Source organism: Hemitrygon akajei, chromosome 14 (assembly GCF_048418815.1).
Source record: "Hemitrygon akajei chromosome 14, sHemAka1.3, whole genome shotgun sequence".
NCBI lineage: Eukaryota > Metazoa > Chordata > Chondrichthyes > Myliobatiformes > Dasyatidae > Hemitrygon > Hemitrygon akajei.
The window spans coordinates 96,907,643-96,931,846 of NC_133137.1; the positions used below are offsets into that span (position 1 = coordinate 96,907,643).

At 41.9% G+C, this 24,204-nt stretch overlaps 1 protein-coding gene across 1 annotated transcript; it reads right to left on the reverse strand.

Moving 5' to 3' along the window:
• Positions 1 to 294: 294 nt before the first annotated feature.
• LOC140738837 (C-type lectin-like) lies at positions 295 to 23,860 on the reverse strand. The gene is made up of 6 exons (XM_073066750.1): positions 23,727 to 23,860; positions 23,579 to 23,649; positions 10,733 to 10,887; positions 7,829 to 7,969; positions 5,780 to 5,888; positions 295 to 499 (listed from the first exon to the last, which is right to left on the reverse strand). Exons 2-6 carry the CDS (start codon positions 23,631 to 23,633, stop codon positions 423 to 425), a joined length of 537 nt encoding a protein of 178 aa, XP_072922851.1. The 5' UTR covers positions 23,634 to 23,649; positions 23,727 to 23,860; the 3' UTR covers positions 295 to 422.
• Between the last annotated feature and the right edge of the window lie 344 nt (positions 23,861 to 24,204).

Consider the following 24,204-nt stretch of genomic DNA (forward strand, 5'->3'; position numbering starts at 1 on the left):
CCAGGAGATGGAATTTGTAGAATGCTGACATGATGGCTGCAGCCTAGTCACACTGTTGTAAATTCTCATTCTTTGCAACTATTCCAATAAATCCCCTCTGTGTCCTCCTCAGATTCTTTATTTCACTCCAGTATGTGGTGACCAGGACTGAACACACCAAGTGCGGGTGAAGGGAAAGAGATAATTTTGCAATGTTTGAGCTGCAGCATTGCGTGCAGATGAGGGGTGAAAGTAACAGTGGGACGGGAAGGCTGCTGGAAACTGGACTCACACAACAACGCACACAGCTCAGGATGCAATTCTCTTTATTATTGGCTGAGAAACTAAATGAGTACAGTCTCCACAGACAGTGAGAGTGGCTACAAAGAAATCAGGCACTGAATCCACCGCTGGAAATGATGAGTGGACAGTTCTGGAGTCTTCTAAATACAGTGAAGTTCGTAGGCACAAACAAAACCAAGTTCCATATTACAGGGATAATCATTCCACTTTGAAGAACCTTGAAGCAGAGAAAAGGAATCCAACATTGACCTGTTAGTCCACAAGCATAATGTTACAGTTGCTGAAAATCTGAAAATAATTCTGGAAATATTCAGTAGGTCAGACAGCATATGTATATAGAGAAAGAGGAAGGTCATTAATGGAGAAAATATATTTATTTCTCTCTCTCCACAGATGCTGCCTCGCCTGCAGAGTGTTTCCAGCACTTTCTATTTTTTGTTTAATCTAAATATTTCCTCTTTTTGAGTCAAAGTCTGTGAGCCATGAATTTGTTTTTGACCTTGATCCATGTGGTTGCCTTGTAAAATAAGGGAGTCACTTCCTATTGTGGTCAGGATAAGTGTTGCTGAAACCTGATATCTCACAAAATTCACTGGGGACTTGGAGTGTTCCAGACTGAAGTGGCTGGGCTCACCCTGGGCTGTAAGCCCTGTGAGGGCTGGACAGCGTGCCTATCCCATCAGTGATAAACTGAGCCCTCACTGTTTCATGGGAACAGGGTCTGGAATCTCCGGAATGTAGAAGATAAACATAATATTTCTGGTTTCAATTTTTACTCAGAAAAAAATTATTCCTTTCTGTTATGAGGAGAAAATGGGAGGGCCAAGAGTCAGTCCGCATTAGGGGATCAGAGGCGAAGAAGGTCAGTAATTTTATATTCCTCAGCATTACCATTTCAAAGAATGAATCCTGTGTTTAGCACGTAAATGCCATTACAAAGAAACCATGGCAGCACCTTTACTTTCTTGGAAGTTTGTGAAGATTTTGACAGACTTCTATAGATGCACAATAGAGAGACTGGTTGCATCACAGCTTGGAATGGAAACACCAATACCCTTGAACAAAACAGTCAACAAAAGGTAGTGTGTATGGCCAGTCTGTCACCTTATGAAGGACCCCACACCCCCCTCATACAAACTCTTCTCCCTCCTGCTGTCTGGGAAAAGGCACCGAAGCATTCAGACTCTCATGACCAGACTATGTAACAGTTTCTTCCCCCAAGCTATCAGACTCCTCAATACCCAAAGCCTGGATGACACCTTACTGCCCTATTTTCTTGTTTATTATTTATTGTAATGCCTGCATTGTTCTGTGCACTTTATGCAGTCCTGGGTAGGTCTGTAGTCTAGTGTAGTTTTTTTCTGTGTTTTTTTTTACATAGTTCAGTCTAGTTTTTGTACTGTGTTATGTAACACCATGGTCCTGAAAAACATTGTCTCGTCTTTACTGTGTACTGTACCAGCAGTTATGGTTGAAATGACAATAAAAAGTGACTTGACTTGACTTGAGTATACCTAGAAAGAGTGCTATCACAGGATATCAGATACTATTAATAAGGAGCCCTCACCATCCAGGCCAGGCTCTCTTCTTGCTGCTGCCATGAGAACGGAGATACAGGAGCTGATGGACCCACACCATCAGGAACAGTTATTGCCCTTCAACCATCAGGCTCCTGAACCAGAGTGGATAACTTCACTCACCCCCACACTGAACTGATACCCCAACCTATGGAATCACTTTGAAGGACTCTACAACTTCTGTTCCAATATTATTGAATCTTTATTTATTTATTATTATTTGGTTTGTTTCTTTTGTACTTGCACTATTTGTTGCCTCTTGCACGTTGGTTCTTTGCCTGTCTTTGTGAGTAGTTCTATTGTGTTTATTTGTATTTACTGTGAATGCCCACAAGTAAATGATATTAAGTTTTCTTTGAACTTTGTACTTTGAGTTTCTTTATCTGCAGTGCCACACTGCAGGATCCTCCAAACCTGATATTACATCCCTTGTAAGTTGCTCCACCTACAACGTCACACTGAGCTGAATCTGAAAGATTAACTCTGTTGTTCAGATGAACATGGGGTCGATTCATTCCTCTGTGGTGACAAGTGTGGTGAACTACATATACCTGTCTGGACACGCCCCTCTGCTGACTGCTCTTGTGGCTCCTCCCACAGACCCCTGTATAAAGGTGATTGGGGCACTGCTCCTTCCACAGTCTTCAACATGGTTGTGCCTGTTTTCGCTGTTAATAAAAGCCTATCATTTTGTACTCTACTTCCAGTCTCCTAGAGTTATTGATAGCGCATCAATTTTATTAACAGCAATTTTAAAACATGGAATCCATTTTACGACCCGACAAATTGGATACAGACCCTCAATCACAGGAGGCCGGCAATGCTTTAGAACTCTGGCTAGCCTGCTTCGAATCATAACTCAAGGAAATTCAAGTGACCGAGCATGCCACTATGAGCTGAGTTCTCCTCTCCAGGGTCAGTCCACGGGTCTACTTGCTGATCAGGGACCAACCGAGCTACCAGGGTGCGAAGGATGCCCTCAAACAACAATACCTGCGGCCAGTGAACACCGCCTATACAAGATATCGCTTAGCGACACGGCAGCAGCAGGCAGGAGAGTCGAGCGCTGAGTTTGTCTGGGCCCTACAGACACTCGTGCGGGCCTGATATTGCCGGGGTTGATGGCCGAACAGCATGCGGAGCTCCTGGTACGAGACGCCTTCGTCACTGGGATCAGGTCAGTGTACGTGCACCAGCGGCTGCTGGAACACGCCGATCTTACCTTACATTCGGCGATTGAGCTGGCCGACACGCTGGAGGCCACTCTGCACAATGCTGACGCTCTCCAGGCGCGCAATTTCCCACCGGCCCCGTGGACGCTACAGACCCCACAACCCACCGGCGAATCGACCACGGCTGCTGCCAGTCGCAAGTCCGCAAAGTGTTACTTCTGCGGACTCGAGAAGCACCACCGAAAACGCTGCCCGGCCCGAGAAGCGACCTGCTCCAGCTGCAGAAAGAAGGGCCACTTCGCCAAGGCCTGTAAGTCCAAACTGGGAGCACTGAGAGTTTTATTCACCCGGACACGGTGCAACGCTGCAGACTCGTGACACGACTGGTCGCATACTACAGACATCCTGGGGGATTGTGTATTGACACTAGTGGCGCAGGGCACAGAATATTGGGACTTTATCTTACTGGTCATGCCTCAACTGTGTGCCCCTGTGCTATTGGGGCTTGACTTCCAGAGCCACCTGAAAAGCATGACAATGGAGTATGATGGGCCCCTCCCACCAATCACTGTCAGAAATCCCCGGTTCTGTAGGAATTCGTCACATACCCCGCTACTGACCACACACACACACCGATCCGCGCATCCCACCCCACACCATGCCAACAGCCATACTACGGACACCACTTGCGGCCTCTCTACCCTTAAGATCCCTCCCCCACCACTGTTCATGAACCTGACCCCCGACTGTAAACCTGTGGCAACTAAAAGCAGGAGGTACAGCGCGGGGGACAGAGCCTTCATTAAGTCAGAGGTGCAGCAGCTGCTCAGGGAGGGGATCATTGAGCCAAGCACAAGTCCTTGGAGGGCCCAGGTGGTCGTTGTTCGGAACGGGGAGAAAAATAGGATGGTCGTGGACTACAGCCAGACCATCAATAGGTTCACGCAGCTTGACGCGTACCCCCTACCCCACATCGCGGATATGGTCAATCAGATAGCTCAGTACAAAGTGTACTTGACCATAGACCTAAAACCTGCTTACCATCAGCTCCCCATCCGCCCGGAGGACTGCCCCTACACTGCCTTCGAGGTGGACGGCAGTCTCTATCACTTCCTGAGCTTCCCCTTCAGTGTCACAAATGGTGTCTCTGTCTTCCAGAGGGAAATGGACCGGATGGTGGACCAGTGCCAACTGAAGGCCACGTTCCCATATGTGAATAATATCACCATTTGCGGTCCAACTGGCAAGATCACGACACCAACCTCCAACAATTTTTACAAGTGGCCAAAGCTCTTAACCCTACCTATAACAGGGACAAGTGTGTGTTTGGAACCACCCGACTTGCTATCCTTGGGTATGTCATGGAGAATGGAGTCATTGGCCCTGGCCCCGACCGTATGCGCCTCCTGTTGGAACTCCCTCTTCCCAACACCCTCAGAGCCCTCAAAAGGTGCCTGGGCTTCTTCTCCTATTACGCCAGCTCCCTGGTCAAGTCCACCACCTTTCCCCTCTCAGCCGAGGCCCGCGCGGCCTTCAGCCGCACTAAAGGGGACATTGCCAAAGCAGCAATGCATGCGGTGGACGAGACCATTCCCTTCCAAGCAGAGAGTGATGCCTCCGATTTCGCGCTGGCTGCTACCCTCAATCAGGCAGGAAGACCAGTAGCATTCTTCTCTCGTACCTTCAAGGCTCTGAAATTCGGCACTCCGCAGTGGAGAAAGAAGCCCAGGCCATAGTTGAAGCTATTAGGCACTGGAGGCACTATCTCGCCGGCAAAAAGTTCACCCTGCTGACCGACCAGCATTCAGTTGCGTTCATGTTCAGCAACCAACAGCAGGGCAAAATCAAAAATGATAAAATTTTGAGATGGAGAATCGAACCCTTCACCTACAACTACGACATCCTGTACCGGCCTAGACGGCTCAATGAGCCTCCGATGCCCTATCCCGGGGAACATGTGTCAGTGCACAGATCGATCGGCTATACGCCCTCCATGCAGATGTTTGCCACCCGGGGGCTGAGCGGGTTCACCTATTTCATGTGAACCCCCAGTATGCCAACGTGGTCTTACCTGATGGGCGTGAGGACACGGTCTCCATCCATGACCTGGCACCCACAGGAACACCAGACCCCTACCCTGAACAGTCCGCGGTAATTATGAACCCCATACCCACCGATGTATATACCCACGTGACACCGTGCACTCCAAGCCCTACACGGACACCTCACGACACTCCTGTATCGGGCACCACGCATACGCACACGCACACGCATGAGGGGTTACTAATGCCTAACAGGTTGGCACCTCAAGTCAGGCCAGAGCCAGCACAACCACCGTCACCGGTGTAATCACCACCGGTGCTACGTAGATCGCAGCGACTGACTTGACCGTCTGATAGGCTTGACCTGTAAATATACATGTCGGGAACTTTGCACCCTGGGGACTCCCTTTTAAAAAAAAAGGAGGGGTGAATGTGGTAAACCATGTATACCTGTCTGGACACGCCCCTCTGCTGACTGCTCCTGTGGCTCCTCCCACAGACCCTGGTATAAAGGTGATTGGGGCACTGCTCCTCCCACAGTCTTCAACATGGTCGTGCTCCGTTTTCGCTGTTAATAAAAGCCTATCATTTTGTACTCTACTTCCAGTCTCCTAGAGTTATTGATAGTGCAAAAGACAAGCCTCTTCAATACTGTGTCTGAAATGGACTTCAAAGAAAATAAAGTTTCCCTCACTGTTATACTTACCACCATGATGAATATGCACACAGTCTTCATTGTTGTGATCATCAGGTTGACCTCCATCCCAGTCTCCATAAGTGTAGTCAGTTCCATCAATCCATGTGAAATTATTTTCCTGTGGGACATAAATCAGTGATTATTCCCATGGAAATGTTCAGTAACCTGTCACTTAATGGTACAGGGAGGAGCTGGACCTGAGTCAGAAGGAGACCAGATTACAAGCAGCCAGGACAAACGGGGCAGTGGATGAAATTTTAAATGATGGACTGTCAGGGTGGGGGAAATCTCATGGAAGTAACAGAATCCTTGGAACAAAAGAAACCGGATCTGAGAGTAAAAGTCAGGGGGAAGGAATAATGACAACTTGGACAATGAGTCATTGAGTACAAATACACAGACTGATCTCATAAACACCAGAGGAACAAATGACAGAAAATGACTGCACATGAATGGACACAAACTACAAAACCAAATGAGAATTGGAGGCAGGAAAATTTGTGATACACTCAGATCCTGTGTACAGTTCTGGTCTACAATGTATGCATAGGGTTTGGAGACACCACTGAAGGTGAGAACACGTTCGCAGGGACAGTACCAGAAATGAGAAGTCATACATATCAATAAAGGTTGAGCAAACTTGAGCCATTGTCTCTCATTGACTGATGGTAATCTCTCTCTCTCTCTCTCTCTCTCTCTCTCTCTGAATGGCTACCTTTTCTATCTGTAGAGGCACATCTACAATTAACACTTGGACGTTAAAGACAGATGATTGTGTGTGGAATGGCCAAGCAGCTCACTGGGATCCTCCTTCAAATGGTGAAGATTCAACAGGATCAACGTGGAGAAATGTTTCCACTTGTGGTGCATGGCCACAAACACAGGAAAGCCACAGATCAATCCAGCAGGCTCCTCGAGAGAAACTCTTTTCTCCAGATTGTGACGCACTGGGGTCAGTGATTGGTAGGAAAAGACAGAGACACCACTCATGAGGGAGAAAGGAAAGTCACACTGATCATGTCAGATGAAGGAGTGATGCACCATCAATAACTCTGAGACATGAGTTAAGGTAGGCTTTTATTGGCTGGAAGAAAGCACAAGCAGCAAGTGACCACCACACAACATCCTGGAGACTGAGGAAGGGGCTGTGCCTCCAATCGCCTTTATACCGGGGTCTGTGGGAGGAGCCACAGGAGCAGTCAGCGGGGGGGCTTGTCCAGACATGTATATGTAGTTCACCACAAGGAGGGAGAGAGAAGGCTCGTGTGGAGATAAACAGGGACATTAACATGTGTAAACATGAGGAAATCTGCAGATGCTGGAAATTCAAACAACACACACAAGATGCTGGTGGAACACAGCAGGCCAGGCAGCATCTTTAGGGAGAAGCGCTGTCGTCGTTTGGGGCCGAGATCTGAAGGGTCTCAGCCCGAAACGTCGACAGAGCTTCTCCCTATAGGTGCTGTCTGTCCTGCTTTGTTCCACCAGCATTTTGTGTACATTAAAATATGTGACTTTATTTGTTCACATGACTTGGTGTCATTGGTCAGAGCATAATTTATTGTCCTTCCCTGATCATCCTCTGACCATTTCTGAGGGCAGGTGAGAGTCACACATTGATGGATCTCTGGAGTCACAGTGAGACCAGACTGGGGAAGAATGGCAGATTCCTCACCCTGAAGAACAACAGTGAACAGGATGAGTTTTTACAACAGTCTGGTCGTTCCATTGTCACCATTTCTGATAAAAATGTTTTAATCTGGATTTATTGCATTTTATTTACTTGGATCCAAATCCGGATTTGGATGGGATTCAAATTCGTGTCCCTGGATCATTAGGGTACGCCCAGTAACTTAACCACTACACTGCTGCACCCCTGTTACTCTACAGGATGTCAGGTGTAATTCTGTCAGTGAACACTGATGTCACTTCAGAGATTCATCAATGTGTTAATGTAATCTGCCCTCTGAAATGGTCAGAGGAGGTTGGGGAAGGACAACTTCTGGTCTGGCCAGGGTCATGACATCCTGTAGCGTAAAGCCTCATTGTTAACTTTACCTTGCAAATGTCATTCAGGCCAATCCAAGCCCATTGCTTGTTCTTCTCCACGTCAGTGGCTATTTCAGAAATGAAAGCGTTGTGTTGATCTGAATTTACTGAAGCCAGCTGTCCGTAATATGACTTTTGATTACAGAAATCCTTTAAATGAAAGAAATAATTTATCTGTCAGTGAGAATCAGCGTCTTTCGTCCTCTTATAGGCCGTTCAGTAAATTGCCCAACCTAACAGAACAAACAACAGTAGAACTGAAGAACAGGCCTTCAGATCCATAATGTTGTGAGGTTAATTAAGCCAACAATGCCAAATTAACATAATCTCTTCTGTATGCACCCGGCCCATATCCTTTCATTCTCTGTATATTCATGTGATTATCTAAGAGCCTCGTAAGCACCTCAATTCTATCTACTGCCACCATCACTGCAGAGAGCACATTCCAGGCACCCTCCACCTCCTTGTCAAAATTTGCCCCACATAGCTCCTTTGAAGTTACTCCCCCTCAACTAAAATACTGTACCTGCCCTTTGGTATTAGACACATTGACCATGGGAACAGGATACCAGCTGTCTACTCTGTCTAGGCATCTCATATTTATATAAACTCCATCAAGACTCTCCTTAGTCATCACCACTCCAGAGATAAAAATCCTAATTTCTCAAACCTCTCCTTAGAGCACATGACCACCAATGTAGGCAGCAGCTTCATAAACCTGTTCTGACTCCTTTCCAAAGTCTCCATATCCTTCCTGTAATGGGCAGACCAAGAATGAATAAAATTCTCCAGACAAGGCCTATCCAGAATTTAATAACACTGCAAATTAACTATATAACTTCCTGTCTCTTAAACTCATTGCCTTAGCTATTAAGAACAAGCTTGCCTTACACCTTCTTTATCTCCCATCAACTTGTGCAACCATTTTCTAGGAGCTATGGACTTGCATCCTAAGAAGTATCTGTACATCATGGCTGTCAAGGGCCCCAATACTAACCATGTACTGTTCCTTCACATTTGATCTCCTAAAGTGCAACACCAGCCTGGATTAAACTTTATCTGCCATTCTTCACCCATATCTACAATGATCCATATTTTTTGGCAATCTTCCACACTCTCCACAACACTATCAATCTTTGCAGTCTGTGAACTTACAAAACCCACCCACCATGAATTTTTATTCATGTGACTTACATCCATCACGAACTGTAGAATGTCCCAGGTCAGTTCACAATGGAACACTATCAGTCAAGGAATACCATCCAGAATAAGATACATTGACTACTACCCTCTGTCATCTACATGCAAGTCAATTCTGAATCCAAGCAGCCAGGTCACCACAGGTCTCACTCACTTTCATCTTCTGGATGAGCATCCCATGCAGGACCTTATCAAATGACTGACGAAAATCCATGTAAAATAGTGGTCGCCAACCTGTCAATCGCGATCGACTAGTCGATCTTTAAGACTTTCCCGGTTGACCCCCAAAAAAAGAAAAATAAATACACAAATACTGTTGAGAGATTGTTTCTGGGTTGCAGGGTTTTAGTTCCGTTCTTTCTGCCCAGTGCACATGCGTGTAGCTCTCCTGCACTACACAGTGTACTTCTGTGGTCCCCACAGCTGAAACGATATAAGTCAGCTGCACCTTTCCTCATTCCCTGTCACGCCCACTGTTGAACTTGACTACACGCGAGGTCATCAGGCGACTAAACGCAGTGACATACTCGTGTCAGGGATCGCTGGTTGGCCTTGCGCGGCCGGCGGGAAGTGCCGTCGCTACTGGCCTGGAGCACTGCCTCTGAACCTGTTTACCACACCGAATGTTCGTGGGGAACCTGGTGCTAAAATATTCGCAGACGACCTAATTCGGACTCAGCATTTCGTAAGTAGCAGAGCAGCTACCGCGCTGCGATCTACTGAAATAAACTTTTGTCGGCCGATAGATCCTACAAGGGGGGCAGGTGGGCGCTCTGTCGCACTCCCTGCTCGGTCGGCTGCTTGCTCCGGACTGCGACTGCTGTGGGGACCTCTGGCCCTGACCTTGTCCTCTCACCCCACCCACGACCAGCCGCACCTGGCCAAGGCGTCTGGCGGCGGGCAGGTGGGCAGGAGGCTGAGTTCGGGCCCGGAGGCTGTCTAATGAGGCAATGTCTCAAAACAGCTTCAGTACCCTGAGTCCAAGCACCCTGCACTTAAAGATAAACCTGCTGAGCTTTTTCAGTGGGAAAAAACGTGAGCAAGCCGAACAGAAGCCGAGAGCCGCGAAAACTAAATTGCGGAATAGACTGGACATAAGGAACCTGCTTTGAGTATCACTGTATTCCCGTCGTGTTTAACACCGCCCCGCCCCCTTCGGCCGGTCCGCAAGAATATTATCAATATTAGACCAGTCCGCAGTGCAAAAACAGCGTGGGTACCTCCGGTGTTTAAACATTATTTCTACTTCCGGGTTGCGGGGTTTTACTTCCGGTCTTTTCTGCCCCAGTGCGCATGTGTGAAACTAATTGCTGTGGAGTCGATCTTGCCTTTTACAAAGGCTGAGGTAGGGGATATTGGGCTTAAAAAAGTTGGTGACCACTAATGTAAAACATTAACCACAGCTCTACCTTCATCAGTCAGCTTTGCCACATCCTCAAAAAGCTCAATCAAATTATTAAAGAAGTGACTTGAACTTCCACTGCAAAATCATTAGTGTCCAAACCCACTTCTGGATGTGTAGATTCCCCTAAAATCCAAATATTTCACCCTTTGATCCAACTGATAGGAACCTGATTCCACGGCTGGAGTGAAACACAGGGACTCATCACAGAAAACTCAACTAGAGGCTGCGCTGTGAGTTCATGGGAATGAACCAGCAGAGACCGATATTCCACAGGACTCCCAGAGCAATCACTGATTTCAGCGACTTACCTGAGCTTCTTCCCATGTCTTCTTGTCACTGAAAAACCGGTAACAGGAGTTCAAAGGACAAAAATAAAACCAGTTTTCATCACAGGGTCCTCTGGATAGTCCATGCTTTTCACGGCACCGCTGAGTCCTCTCCAGTTCCAAGGAATTCTCTGTCCCTTCAGTCAGAGAATTAGAATTGAAACCAACTACATTCAGCAAAGTACCAGTCATAAACGAGGGACGAAGGATGACTGCACAAGCGCGTGGACATCTGCGAGTTAGACCGGCACGAGGTTTAAAAGGAGACAGCTTTACAAAGCAGGTGTTGGAGGAGCAGGCAATGGAATAGGAGAGCTTTGGTTCAACGGGAGTTGAGGCCAAATAGGTTATCTGTGAAGAGTAGAAACAGGAAGTATGTCTGTGAGGCCGGTGTTCTGTGCTCGGTGTCAGATGTGGGAAGTCCGGGAGACTCCCAGCCTCCCTGATGGCCACATCTGCACCAGGTGCATCGAGTTGCAGCTCCTTAGAGACTGGGTTAGGGAACTGGAGCTGCAGCTCAATGACCTTCATCTGGTCAGGGAAAGTGAGGAGGTGATAGAGAGGAGCTATAGGCAAGTAGTCACACCAGGGTCTCGGGAGACAGATAAGTGGGTAACAGTCAGGAGAGGGAAGGGAAAGAGGCAGATACTAGAGAGTACCCCTGTGCTGTCTCCCTTAACAATAAGTACTCCTGTTTGAGTACTGTTGGGGTTGATAGCCTCCCTGGGGGAAGCGACAGTGGCCACAGCTCTGGCACAGAGTCCGGCCCTGTGGCTCAGAAAGGTAGGGAAAGGAAGAAGGCAGCAGTGATAGGGGACTCTATAGTTAGGGGGTCAGACAGCTGATTCTGTGAACGTAGGAAAGAAACACGGATGGTAGTTTGTCTCCCAGGTGCCAGGGTCGTTGATGTTTCTAACCGTGTCCATGATATCTTGAAGTGGGAAGGAGAATAGCCAGAGGTCGCAGTACATGTAAGTACCAATGACATGGATAGGAAAAGGGAGGATGTCCTGAAAGCAGACTACAGGGAGTTAGAAAGGAAGTTGAGAAGCAGGACCTCGAAGGTAGTAATCTCAGGATTATTGTCTGTGCCATGTGACAGTGAGTTAAAGAATATAGTGAGGTGGAGGCTAAATGCGTGGCTGAGGGATTGGAGCAGGGGGCAGGGATTCTGATTTCTGGATCATTGGGACCTCTTTTGGGCAGGAGTGACTTGTACAAAAAGGACAGGTTGCACTTGAATCCAAAGGGCACAAGTATCCTGGCAGGGAAATTTGCTAAGGCTATTAGAATTGCTGGGGGGTAGGAACTGAACTGAAGAGACGGAGGAAAGGGCTGTTGGCTCACAAATAGAGAAAGCTTGGAGACAGTGTGAGAGGGAGGATAGGCAGGTGATAGAGAAGGGATGTGCTCAGACCGATGGTTTGAGATGTGTCTATTCTCATGCAAGAAGCATCATGAACGAAGCGGATGAGCTTGGAGCGTGGATCAGTACTTGGAGCAATGATGTTGTGGCCATTACAGAGACTTGGATAGTACAGGGGCAGGAATGGCTATTTCAAGTGCCAGGCTTTAGATGTTTCAGACCAGACAGGGAGGGAGGCAAAAGAGAAAGGGGGGTGGCACTGCTGATCAGAGTTAGTGTCACAGCTGCAGAAAAAGAGGAAGCCATGGAGGGATTGTTTACTGAGTCTCTGTGGGTGGAAGTTAGAAACAGGAAGGGGTCAATAACTCTACTGGGTGTTCTTTATAGACCACCCAATAGTAACAGGGACATTAAGGAGCAGATAGGGAGACAGATTATGGAAAGGTGTAACAATAACAGGGTTGCCATGGTGAGAGATTTTAATTTCCCAAATATTGATTAGCATCTCCCTAGAGCAAGGGGTTTAGATGGGGTGAAGTTTGTTAGGTGTGTCAGGAAGGTTTCCTGACACAATATCTAGATAAACCTACAAAAGTAGAGGCTGTACTTGATCTGGTATTGGGAAATGAACCTGGTCAGGTGTCAGGTCTCCCAGTGGGAGAGCATTTTAGAGATAGTGATCACAATTCTATCTCCTTTCCCATAGCATTGGAGAGGGATAGGACAGACAAGTTATGAAAGCATTTAATTGGAGTAAGGGGAAATATGAAGCTATCAGGCAGGAGCCTGGAAGCATAAATTGGGAGCAGATGTTCTCAGGGAAATGTATGGCAGAAATATGGCAAATGTTCAGGGGATACTTGCGTGACGTTCTGCATAGGTACGTCCTAATGAGACACAGAAAGAATGGTAGGAACCAGGATGTACAAATGCTGTTGAAAATCTAGTCAAGAAGAAAAGAAATGCTAACGTAAGGTTAAAAAATGAGGTAATGATAGAGATCTAAAAGATAATAAGGCTAGCAGGAAGGAGCTTAAAAGTGAAGTTAGGAGAGCCAGAAGGGGCCATGAGAAGGCCTTGGTGAGCAGGATTAAGGAAAATCCCCAAGGTATTCTACAAGTATGTGAAGAGCAAGTGGATAAGATATAAGAGAATAAGACAAATCAAGTGTGACAGTGGAAAGGTGTGTATAAAACCAGAGGAGATAGCAGAGATACTTAATGAATACTTTGCTTCAGTATTCACTATGGAAAAGGTTCTTGGTGATTGTGGGGATGATTTACAGCAGATTGAAAAGCTTGAGCATATAGTCATTAAGAAAGAGGATATGCTGGAACTTTTGGAAAGCATCAAGTTGGATAAGTCACCAGGACCAGACAAGATGTACCCCAGGCTACTGTGGGAGGTGAGGGGAGGAGGTTGCTGATCCTCTGGCAATGATCTTTGCATCATCAATGGGGACAGAAGAGGTTCCGGAGGATTGGAGGGTTGCAGATATTGTTCCCTTATTCAAGAAAGTGAGTAGAGATAGCCCAGGAAATTATAGACCAGTGAGTCTGACTTCAGTGGTTGGTAAGTTGATGGAAAAGATCCTGAGAGGCAGGATTTCCGAACATTTGGAGAGGCATAATATGATTAGGAATAGTCAGCATGGCTTTGTCAAAGGTAGGTCGTGCCTTACGAGCCTGATTGAATTTTTTGAGGATGTGACTAAGCATATTGATGTAGGAAGAGCAGTAGATGTTGTCTATATGGATTTTAGCAAGGCATTTGATAAGGTATCCCATGCAAGGCTTATTGAGAAATTAAGGAGGCATGGGATCCAAGGGGACCTTGCTATGTAATTGCTTGCCCACAGAAGGCCAAGAGAGGTTGTATACGGGTCATATTTTGCATGGAGGATGGTGACCAGTGGTGTGCCTCAGGGATCTGTTTGTGACCCCTTCTCTTCGCGATTTTTATAAGTGACCTGGTTGAGGAAGTGGAGGGATGGGTTAGTAAATTTGCTGATGACACAAAGGTTGGGGGTGTTGTGGATAGTGTGGAGGGCTGTCAGAGGTAACAGAGGGACATTGATAGGATGCAAAACTGGGCTGAGAAGTGGCAGATGGAGTTCAACCCAGATAAATGTGAGATGGTTCATTTTGGGAAGTCAAATATAGTATTAATGATAATACATTTGGCAGTGTGGAGGATCAGAGGGATCATGGGGTCTGAGTTCATAGGACACTCAAAGCTGCTGTGCAGGTTGACTGTCTGGTTAAGAAGACATACAGTGCATTGTCCTTCATCAACCATGGAGAATCAAAACATAATGTTACAGCACTATAGGACCCTGGTCAGACCCCAATTGGAGTGCTGTGCTCAATTCTGGTTACCTCACTACAGAAAAGATGAGGAAACTATAGAAAGGGTGCAGAGGAGATTCACAAGGATGTTGCCTGGATTGGGGGGCATGCCTTATGAGAATAGGTTGAGTGAATTCGGCCTTTTCTCCTTTGTTACGAATGAGGAGCAACTCTGATGGGCAGAAGGGTACAGAATCGCCAATGCCCCCCCCTTTGGAGAATCGCAAATCGCTACTATTCCGATGCTGTTATCAAAAGAAATGAGAGAGATAAACAGCTCATACAAATTTATGAGAGAGAGGCACAGCACAGGTTGGAATGTCTCCTATTGACAAAGAGAGAGATTACTGCTATTGTCTCTTGGAGAAGGAATCGTGTATTGAGTACTGTTCTATTCATTAAAACGCCTCAGGGGGCAACCAGAGTGGTCTGGTTGAGGGATTGCATCATCCCAACCGGATTGACATCTGAGACCCCATGAGAGGGGATAAAAGTAGGGTCTGGGGAACACCCCTCAGTCGCACCAGGAGAGATGCTACGAGACTGGTGGGGGCTTGTGTGTGTGTCCACCCTTGCCTGGGTGACGAGTCCTCCACGGAACATTCTAGCTAAAGGACGGAGACGGATCAAGATCGTAAAAGGAAAGTCGGCAAGTCTATAGCTGTTACTCTCTCTCTCTCCAACAATTGCAACACAGTGATCAGCAACTACCGCAGCCTGCATGAACTGAACTGAACTTTATATTTCCATCGGACAATTTATTATCCCCTAGACAATGATAGAGCTTATTTCTTATTGATTATTATTATACCCGCACTTTTAGGTTTAGTATTGATGTCGTATATTATCTGTATATTTGCATTGATATTATTTTTGTGTATTTTTACTAATAAATACTGTTAAACACCTTGCAGCGGTGAAGGATGAGAGGTGACCTGACAGAGATGTATAAGATGATGACAGGCATTGATCGTGTGGGTAGTCAGAGGCTTTTTCCCGGGGCTGAAATGGCTAACATGAGAGTGCCCGGTTTTATGGTGTTTGGAAGTAGGTACAGAGGAGATGTCAGGGTAAGTTTTTTACGCAGTGAGTGGTGAGTGCATGGAATGGGTTGCCAGTGACGGTGGTGGAGGCAGATACAATAGAGATTTCTGGAAAGGAACATAGAGCTTAGTAAAACAGAGGGCTATGGGTAACTCTAGGTAATTTCTAAGTACACATTTGCAAAAGCTTTGTGGGCCAAAGGGCCTATATTGTGCTGTAGGTTTTCTATGTTTTCTATAAACATTCACAGATTTTGCTGATTCACAACACCAGACCTTGATGGACACACAGAAGGTCAGGGTTTGAGGGGAGGAAGGAGCACCAGCTGTAACCATGGCCTGTCTAGTGTTTAATACAGACCTAATGTGATCTCCCTCAGTCCATCTCATGCAAAAGGGGGAAAGGGACAGATGGACAAACCACAGGCTGATTAGCCTGACATTAGGAAGAGAAAAGATATCTGGAAATGATCTGAGTGATGGCACAAATCATCATTTAGAGTGGTGCTTCTAATCAAGGACAATTGCATGGAGATGTTAAAGGAAACTGCACACTTTCTCTTCTTAGGCTGTCCATCAGGATCGAGAAGGATTTGCCTTCCAAAGGAGTGGAAGGTATTGGTGCAGGATTTCTTTCAATGTGGGCTGCCTGTTATACAACAACTACCACTCTGTCTACTCTAGACAAAGTGTGTGCCTGGTCTGCTGACAAGGAGGACCAATTCCATTGGGGACTAAGCTCGATTGAACAGACAGACAGACAGGTAGACAGACATGCACTCACAATCTGACCACTTACTCATCATGATCAGAGATACAACATCTTGCACAGTTTTGTTCTCACCTCTTCTCCTTCCATCTCGTCCCACCCTGACCCCCTCCCTTGATAAATTTGTCAACTGGTGTGATTTTCTGTCCATTCCTCTGGAAATCTAGTTACAAATTGACCATTGTTGGGAATTAAATATTTTCAGATGGGATTTGAAGAGACAGGGAAATTGATAAAGGAGGGGTTGGCCCTGACAGTAAATGATGGGATGAAGATGGGGAGAAAGGATCTGGGTTCAGTAAATGAGGTAATGTCAGTTTGCTGCTTTTTCATTTGCTGAGAAACTGAAATGTGCAGAAGATATTGGGTTCGTCTCTGGGCCCCCAGTGATGCGAATGTAAAATGTGGAATACATCTGAACATCAGAGGCACATTTCAGAAGGGTAATACTACAGTCATGAGGTTCTGTGACCTTCATGTAGATTGGGAAATCCACATTAGCAGCATTCACTAAGTATATGCAGAATGGCTTTCTGGACCTTAATGTTAAAGATCCAACAGTTCAGCAATGAGCAATGAACAAAGTTTAATTCAATATCTTGAAGTCGGGGGCGTCACGTGATGACGTAGGCTCGAGACGTTGGGAATCCAGCTCCCTCGTAAAAAGTAATGAAATAGGGTTTAAGTGAAGAAGAGTTAACAAATACCTACTAGAAACTATTTATAAGCAACTCAGGATTATTTTTAGATATGGCTCCTAAACTGAAACAGAAGAAAGCTACTACTTCGAAGACTGCGCAAGTCGGCGGGGAAAAAGGCCTAACTGTTTTGGCGAAGCCTCGTACTCAAGTTGGATTTCCTCCCGGCGAAGTGCATGGCACTTCTGATGGTGCGGGACAGGAAGTTGCAGCAATGTCAGCGGTCTCTAAGAAGAAACGGCAAGAACAATGCATGCATGAAGAAACAAGTATGCATGAACAGATATTAACAAAACTACAAATCCCAACTACGGCTGGAAGTGAATTGGAAGTGGAATCAGATTATTTGGGAAACACAGATGAAGAAGAAGAGGAAAAGGAGGAGATTAAAGGAGACATAAGAGATATCCTGATATATGAATGAATTAAAAGCTATAAGAACAGATATAAGAAGGATGCAGATTACACTTGATAATGTGGTGGAAAAACAAAAGAAGATGGATAATAAAGTTAAAGAGATGGAAGTAAAAATGGAATAAAACACTGAAAGAATAGATAAGATAGAAGACAATAATCTTGCCTGGACAACAGAAAGAAAACGGAGGTTGGAAAAAATAGATGCGCTTGAAAACTCTAGTAGACAAAATAATATTAAAATTGTTGGTCTTATACAAGGTACAGAGGGAGAAAATCCAATAAAATTCTTCCAAGAATGGATTCCGAAAATTTTGGAAATGAAAGAAGGAAGTCAAGTAATTGAAATTGAAAGAGCACACAGAGCTTTAAGATCAAAACCTCAACAAGATCAAACTCCAAGATCAATTTTGATAAAATGCTTAAGGTACCAAGATAAAGAAATGATCTTGAAGGCAGCTACTCCAGGTGCTAAAAAGAGAAATGGGCCATTGATGATAGAAGGGAAAAGAGTTTTTTTTTATCCAGACATAAGTTACGATCTTCTGAAGAGGCAGAAGGAATTTAATCCAGTGAAAAAATCTTTATGGGAAAAGGGCTATAAATTTTTATTGAGCTACCCAGCAAAATTGATAATTTTCCTGGATAACGAAGAAAGAAGATTTTTCGTTGACTACCAGAAAGCGGAGAAATTTGTACAAGAACTACCTGATATCCACAAGGGGAGTAAAGAATTATAGAAATGAAATGGACTAATGATGAAGACTGAAACAAGGTTGGACTTGACGGACATTTATAAGGAATAAGAAAAAAAAAATAGTTGAGGAGTATTAACTGGGAGTAGAGACATTAATTATTTTCTTTTTTGTTTCTTCACTAATATATTTTCTTTCTTTTTTTTTGCGGGAGAGCTGGAGGAGCTCCTGATCGATGGCTGCAAGTTTCACGTGTACAATCATGGCAATTGCCATGACCCGTAAAATGGGGGCTGGGGTGGGTAATGTTGTGTTTCTTTTTATTCGCAACATTAGTGGGGGGGTATTTTGTTTTTTTTCTTATATATTAGTTACCTTTCTTCTATTTTTCTTCTTTTTTGCCTGGATGGTTGGGGAGAGACTCATAGCAACATGGAGAATTTTAAAGAATTCCCAAGGTATTATGAATTATTAATTTACTTAATTTTTTAAGTTTTAATGTTAATGGACTTAATGGACCTGTGAAAAGAAAAAGAGTTTTATCATATATTAAGAAAATGAAAGGAGATATAGCTTTTCTACAAGAAACACATTTAATAGAAACAGAACATAAGAAATTAAAGAGAGATTGGGTTGGAAATGTCATTGCAGCTTCATTTAATTCAAAATCGAGAGGAGTTGCAATTTTGGTTAATAAAACTTTACCAATTAAAATACAAAATGTAGTAATTGATTCTGTGGGGAGATATGTGATTATACATTGTCAAATTTTTTTCAGAATTATGGACTCTTATGAACATTTATGCACCAAATGAAAATGATGCAAAATTCATACAAGAAGTTTTTTTGAACTTGGCTGATGCACATGATAAAATATTAATAGGTGGAGACTTTAATTTTTGTTTAGATCCAGTTTTGGATAGGTCAACTAAAGTCGCTACAAAATCAAAAGTAATAAAACTAACTTTATCATTAATGAAGGATTTAAACCTGATTAATATATGGAGAAAAATTAATCCAAGAAAGAGACTATTCATTTTATTCAAATAGACATAAAACTTATTCAAGGATTGATTTTTTTTATTATCAAAAAATATTCAGGATAGAGTGAAAAGTGTGGAATATAAAGCAAGAATACTGTCAGATCATTTCCCCTTGATAATGACAATGATAATGTTGGATAAGGAGGAATCGATTTATAGATGGAGATTTAATTCAATTTTATTAAAACGTCAAGATTTTTGTGATTTTATGAAAAAACAGATTCAATTTTTTTTGGATACAAATTTACATTCAGTTGAGGATAAAATTGTATTATGGGAAGCGATGAAAGCATATTTAAGGGGTTAGGTTATAAGTTATACATCTAAAATTAAGAAGGAATACATGGCAGAAATAGATCAATTGGGAAAAGATATCATAAAGTTAGAAAAAGAATCTCAAAGATATATGACAGAAGAAAAACGAAGACAACTTGTTAATAAAAAATTACAATATTATACACTCCAGACGTATTGTACAGAAAAAGTAATTATGAGAACTAAACAGAAATATTATGAATTAGGTGAAAGATCACATAAGATTCTTGCTTGGCAGCTGAAAACAGAACAGGCTTCTAAAACAATAAACGCAATTAGAACAAGTGCAAATAAGGTTACTTATAAACCTTTAGAAATTAATGAAACTTTAAAATTTTTTTATACTGAACTATATCAATCAGAATCACAAAATAAGATTGCTGAGATAGATAAATTTTTATCACAAATAACCCTTCCAAAATTAAATTAGGAAGACCAGAAAGGATTAGATATGCCCTTTACATTAAAAGAGGTTGAAGAAGCTTTAGGATCACTTCAGAGTAATAAATCCCCAGGAGAAGATGGTTTTCCTCCTGAATTTTATAAAAAAAATTTAAAGATTTATTAATTCCTCCTTTTATGGAATTAATATATCAAGTGGAAAGAATGCATAAACTCCCACAATCTTTTTTAACAGCGATCTTAACTGTATTGCCAAAAAAGATAGAGATCCTTTAAAACCAACATCATATAGGCCTATTTCTTTGTTGAATGCAGATTATAAAATAATAGCAAAAATTTTATCTAATAGAATATCTAAATATTTACCAAAATTAATACATATGGATTAAACAGGTTTTATTAAAAACAGACAATTAATGGATAATATAACTCGGTTACTTAGTATAATTCATTTGGCACAAAAAAGAGAGGAAATGAGTGTGGCAGTTGCTTTGGATGCAGAAAAAGCATTTGATAGATTGGAATGGGATTTTTTATTTAAGGTATTGGAAAAATATGAGTTAGGAAAATCTTTTATACAATGAATTAAAACCTTAAATATTAATCCTCAAGCTCAAGTAGTTACAAATGGTCAGATTTCAACACCATTTTGCTTAACGAGGTCAACTAGACAAGGCTGCCCATTATCACCTGCTTTATTTGTATTGGCAATAGAACCATTAGCTGAATTAATTAGAACAGATTCAGACATTGGGGGTTTTAGAGTTAATCAAGAAGAATATAAGATTAATTTATTTGCTGATGATGTTTTGATTTATTTAACAAATCCATTGCAATCTTTGCAAAGACTATCTTTCAGATTGGAAGAATATGGGAAAGTATCAGGATATAAAGTAAATTGGGATAAAAGTGAAATTTTACCCCTTACCAAAGGAAATTATAATCAATGTCGATTAGTAACTCAATTTCGATGGTCATTAAATGGGATAAAATATTTAGGTATTAGAGTTGATAATGATGTAAAAAATTTATATAAACAAAATTATTTGCCATTATTAAAACAAAGAGGATCTTGATAAATGGATGATGTTACCAATAACATTAATAGATAGAGTTAATGCTGTAAAAATGAATATATTTCCTAGATTGCAATATTTATTCCAAACTTTACCAATACAATTGCCTCAGAAGTTTTTTCAAGAATTGAATAAATATGTAAGGAAATTTCTTTGGAAAGGAAAGATGTCAAGAATATCATTGGAAAAATTGACATGTAAATTTGATTTAGGAGGGTTACAACTTCCAAATTTTAAGAATTATTATAAAGCAAATCAACTTAGATTTATTGCATCTTTTTTTGATGAAGAAAAACCGGCATGGATTAGAATAGAATTAGATAAGATAGGAGAAAACATACCAGAAGATTTTATATATAAATGGGAATCCAAATGGATACGGGAAAAAAAAAGAATCTCCTATATTAAGACACTTGATTGATTTATGGAATAAGGTAAATATGGACGATGCGATAAAGAAATCTTTATTAGCAAAAGAACTTTAATTCAAAATAGGCTTATTCCTTTTACAATGGATAATAAACTTTTACATAATTGGTTCCAAAAGGGGATTAAATATATAGGTGATTGTTTTGAAGGAGGTATATTGAAGTCGTTTGATCAATTAAAAATAAATATAAAATATCAAACAACACTCTTTTCTGTTATTTTCAATTAAAGGCTTATTTACGAGAAAAGCTGGGTCAAAGAATGTTGATGCCAAAACCTAGTGAAATAGAAATATTAATTCAAAAAGGAAAAAAAAAATTACATCCTGTATGTACAATTTGATTCAAAAACAGACAATTAAATCAGGAATTCATAAATCAAGACAAAAATGGGAATCTGATTTGAATATTAAAATTGATGGAAAAAAGCTGGTCAAGATTATGTTCTGATAGTATGATAAATACAATAAATGTTCGACTTAGATTAGTACAATATAATTTTTTACATCAATTATATATAACACCACAGAAAATAAATAGATTAAATTCAAATATGTCTGACCAATGTTTTCGATGTAATCAAGAAATTGGTACTTTTTTACATTCTACTTGTTTTAAAATTCAATCATTTTGAATAAATCTAAGACTTTTATTGGAACAAATTACTGGAGTACAACTCCCACATAGTCCAATATTATTTTTATTATGAGACATTGAAGGGACAATACCGAAAATTAAATTGAATAAATATCAAAAAAAAATTATAAAAATTGCATTGGCAGTAGCCAAAAAAGTTATCGCAGTTACTTGGAAATCTGATTTATATTTAACTATGGATCGTTGGAATAATGAAATATATAGTTGTATTCCACTTGAAAAAATTACATACAATCTAAGAAATGAATATGATATATTTTTGAAAATTTGGCTCCCATACCTACAAAAGATAGGATTAAATACATAGGTCCTTTGAAGATAAAATTATAAAGTAATTGGGGAAAATTAAAAATTAAAATTAAAATTATTTTGAACTCCATGGAGCATGTGGGGATCCTCCGATATCCAGGCAATCTTTCTCTTCTTTCTTTCTTTTTTTTCTTTCTTTAGACAAGAGTTAAGGGCGGAGGGTTCGGGAAGGGGGGAGGGTTAATATTATTTTTTCTCTTTCTTACTATTTTATCATTACATTTATTCCTTGTAATTTTCTAAAAATTTAATAAATAAATTTTTAAAAATCTTGAAGTCCATGTATCTTCAGCTAAGAATGAACATATTAAATTGAAAGAGATTTTCAACAACTCCAGAATTTAAAAGTAAAATAAGCCAGATGCAGATATGAGGCATGACTTTGCCTTGGTCAGGTGGGTAATGGAGAATATACAAAAGGAATCAGAATCAGGTTCACTTTCACTGGTAAATTTGATGAAATTGGTTGTTTTGCAGTAGCAATACAGTGTTAGACTTAAAACTACTCTCACAGGTGTGATAGCAGAGAAGTAATAATGAAAATTTAAAGAACAAACCCACAGTTTATAACAAACACACTGTATATCCACCAGAGATACAAAGAACAGCAGATAGAGCTGTCCAACTATCGGTAACATTCAATGACAAAGATCAAAGGAAAAGGATTTTATCAGTGATAAAAGAGCAGCAAGCTGGAGATTTGGAATAATTAAAAATGCTCTTTAACAGCAAAACAAAGAAAATACATTTCATCAAATAAGAACCAAGTTATTGCTTATGAAAAAGGAAGCAGAATTTCAGGGCCATCCTCTGAGAAATGGAATAAATTTTCCTCCAGAAAAAAAAGAAAAGATGAACAAAAGTTGTGAGTCCTTTGCAATCAGGCCATGCTCCCTCACGCCTTCACCCTCAACCTCACTAGTGACAAATAGACTGCACGTTGTGCATTGGACCCAATGCCTAGAGAAATTACTTCTCTATATCCACAGAGTTCCTCACAGAAAGTCACATATCCATTTATCTACAACTTTATTTTGCTATGAAACACCACTGTTGAAAAATCTCTGTCTCTTGATCTGCAGGAGAGTTTCTGACTCATCTTCCATATCAACAGTTTGGAGATGAGTATCCCAGAAAAAAGACAATTGCTACCACATCCTGACCAGTCCAATGTCAACAAATTCCCATGTCCCACAGTCCCAACATAGGACCTGTGTTCCTCACAGCAATATATTTATAAAGCTCCTGGAATGAATGGACCTTACCTGTCACATCACTGACAAACAGCACGGTCATCACCAAAACCCACACCAGCATCATGTTTCTTTTCTCAAACCTGAAACAAAAGAAAATAATCCATCATTACAGTCAAATTTCCCAGTGAAGGTGGGGATATCCTGTCACCATTCGCACCTCTCTCTCTCTCTCTCTCTCTCTCTCTCCCAGTTCTCTGCGTCAATAAAGTTTCTAATGGAATTGCATCCCCAAATATGTGTTGTTTTCAATCTTAGAAACCTCAGAAAATATTGAAATTAAACACAATTGGCTTGACCAATCAACATAACTATTACCACTGGCTAATCAACATAGACTGATAAGAACAAAATTAACAGGAAACCACAGAAATGACTTGTGAGCTCCAAGTATGACTGTAGAACATTACTCTTTAACTGAACACGGAGAAGTGGAGGCTGCAGAAATCATTTACGATCCCATGATGTTTTTGTGATATTAGAGTTCAATAAATATTATCAACAAGAACAATTAGGATGTAATATTCAGTTAAACCCTTCAAAAACAGAGTATTCACACAGATCACCTCACTCACTCATATCCTTGCTCTGGTCTGTTTCCCTTCCATTTCCCATCATAGGGGATGATCTCCCTCCAT

Excerpts from the sequence above, each read along its gene's own strand:
- LOC140738837 (XM_073066750.1), bottom strand. The coding sequence starts at position 23,633 with ATGATGCTGGTGTGGGTTTTGGTGATGACCGTGCTGTTTGTCAGTGAT. Across the intron at positions 5,889-7,828 it reads GCCTGAATGACATTTGCAAG|GAAAATAATTTCACATGGAT; the intron begins GTAAAGTTAACA and ends TATGTCCCACAG. Across the intron at positions 500-5,779 it reads TGTGCATATTCATCATGGTG|GTTCTTCAAAGTGGAATGAT; the intron begins GTAAGTATAACA and ends CTCTGCTTCAAG.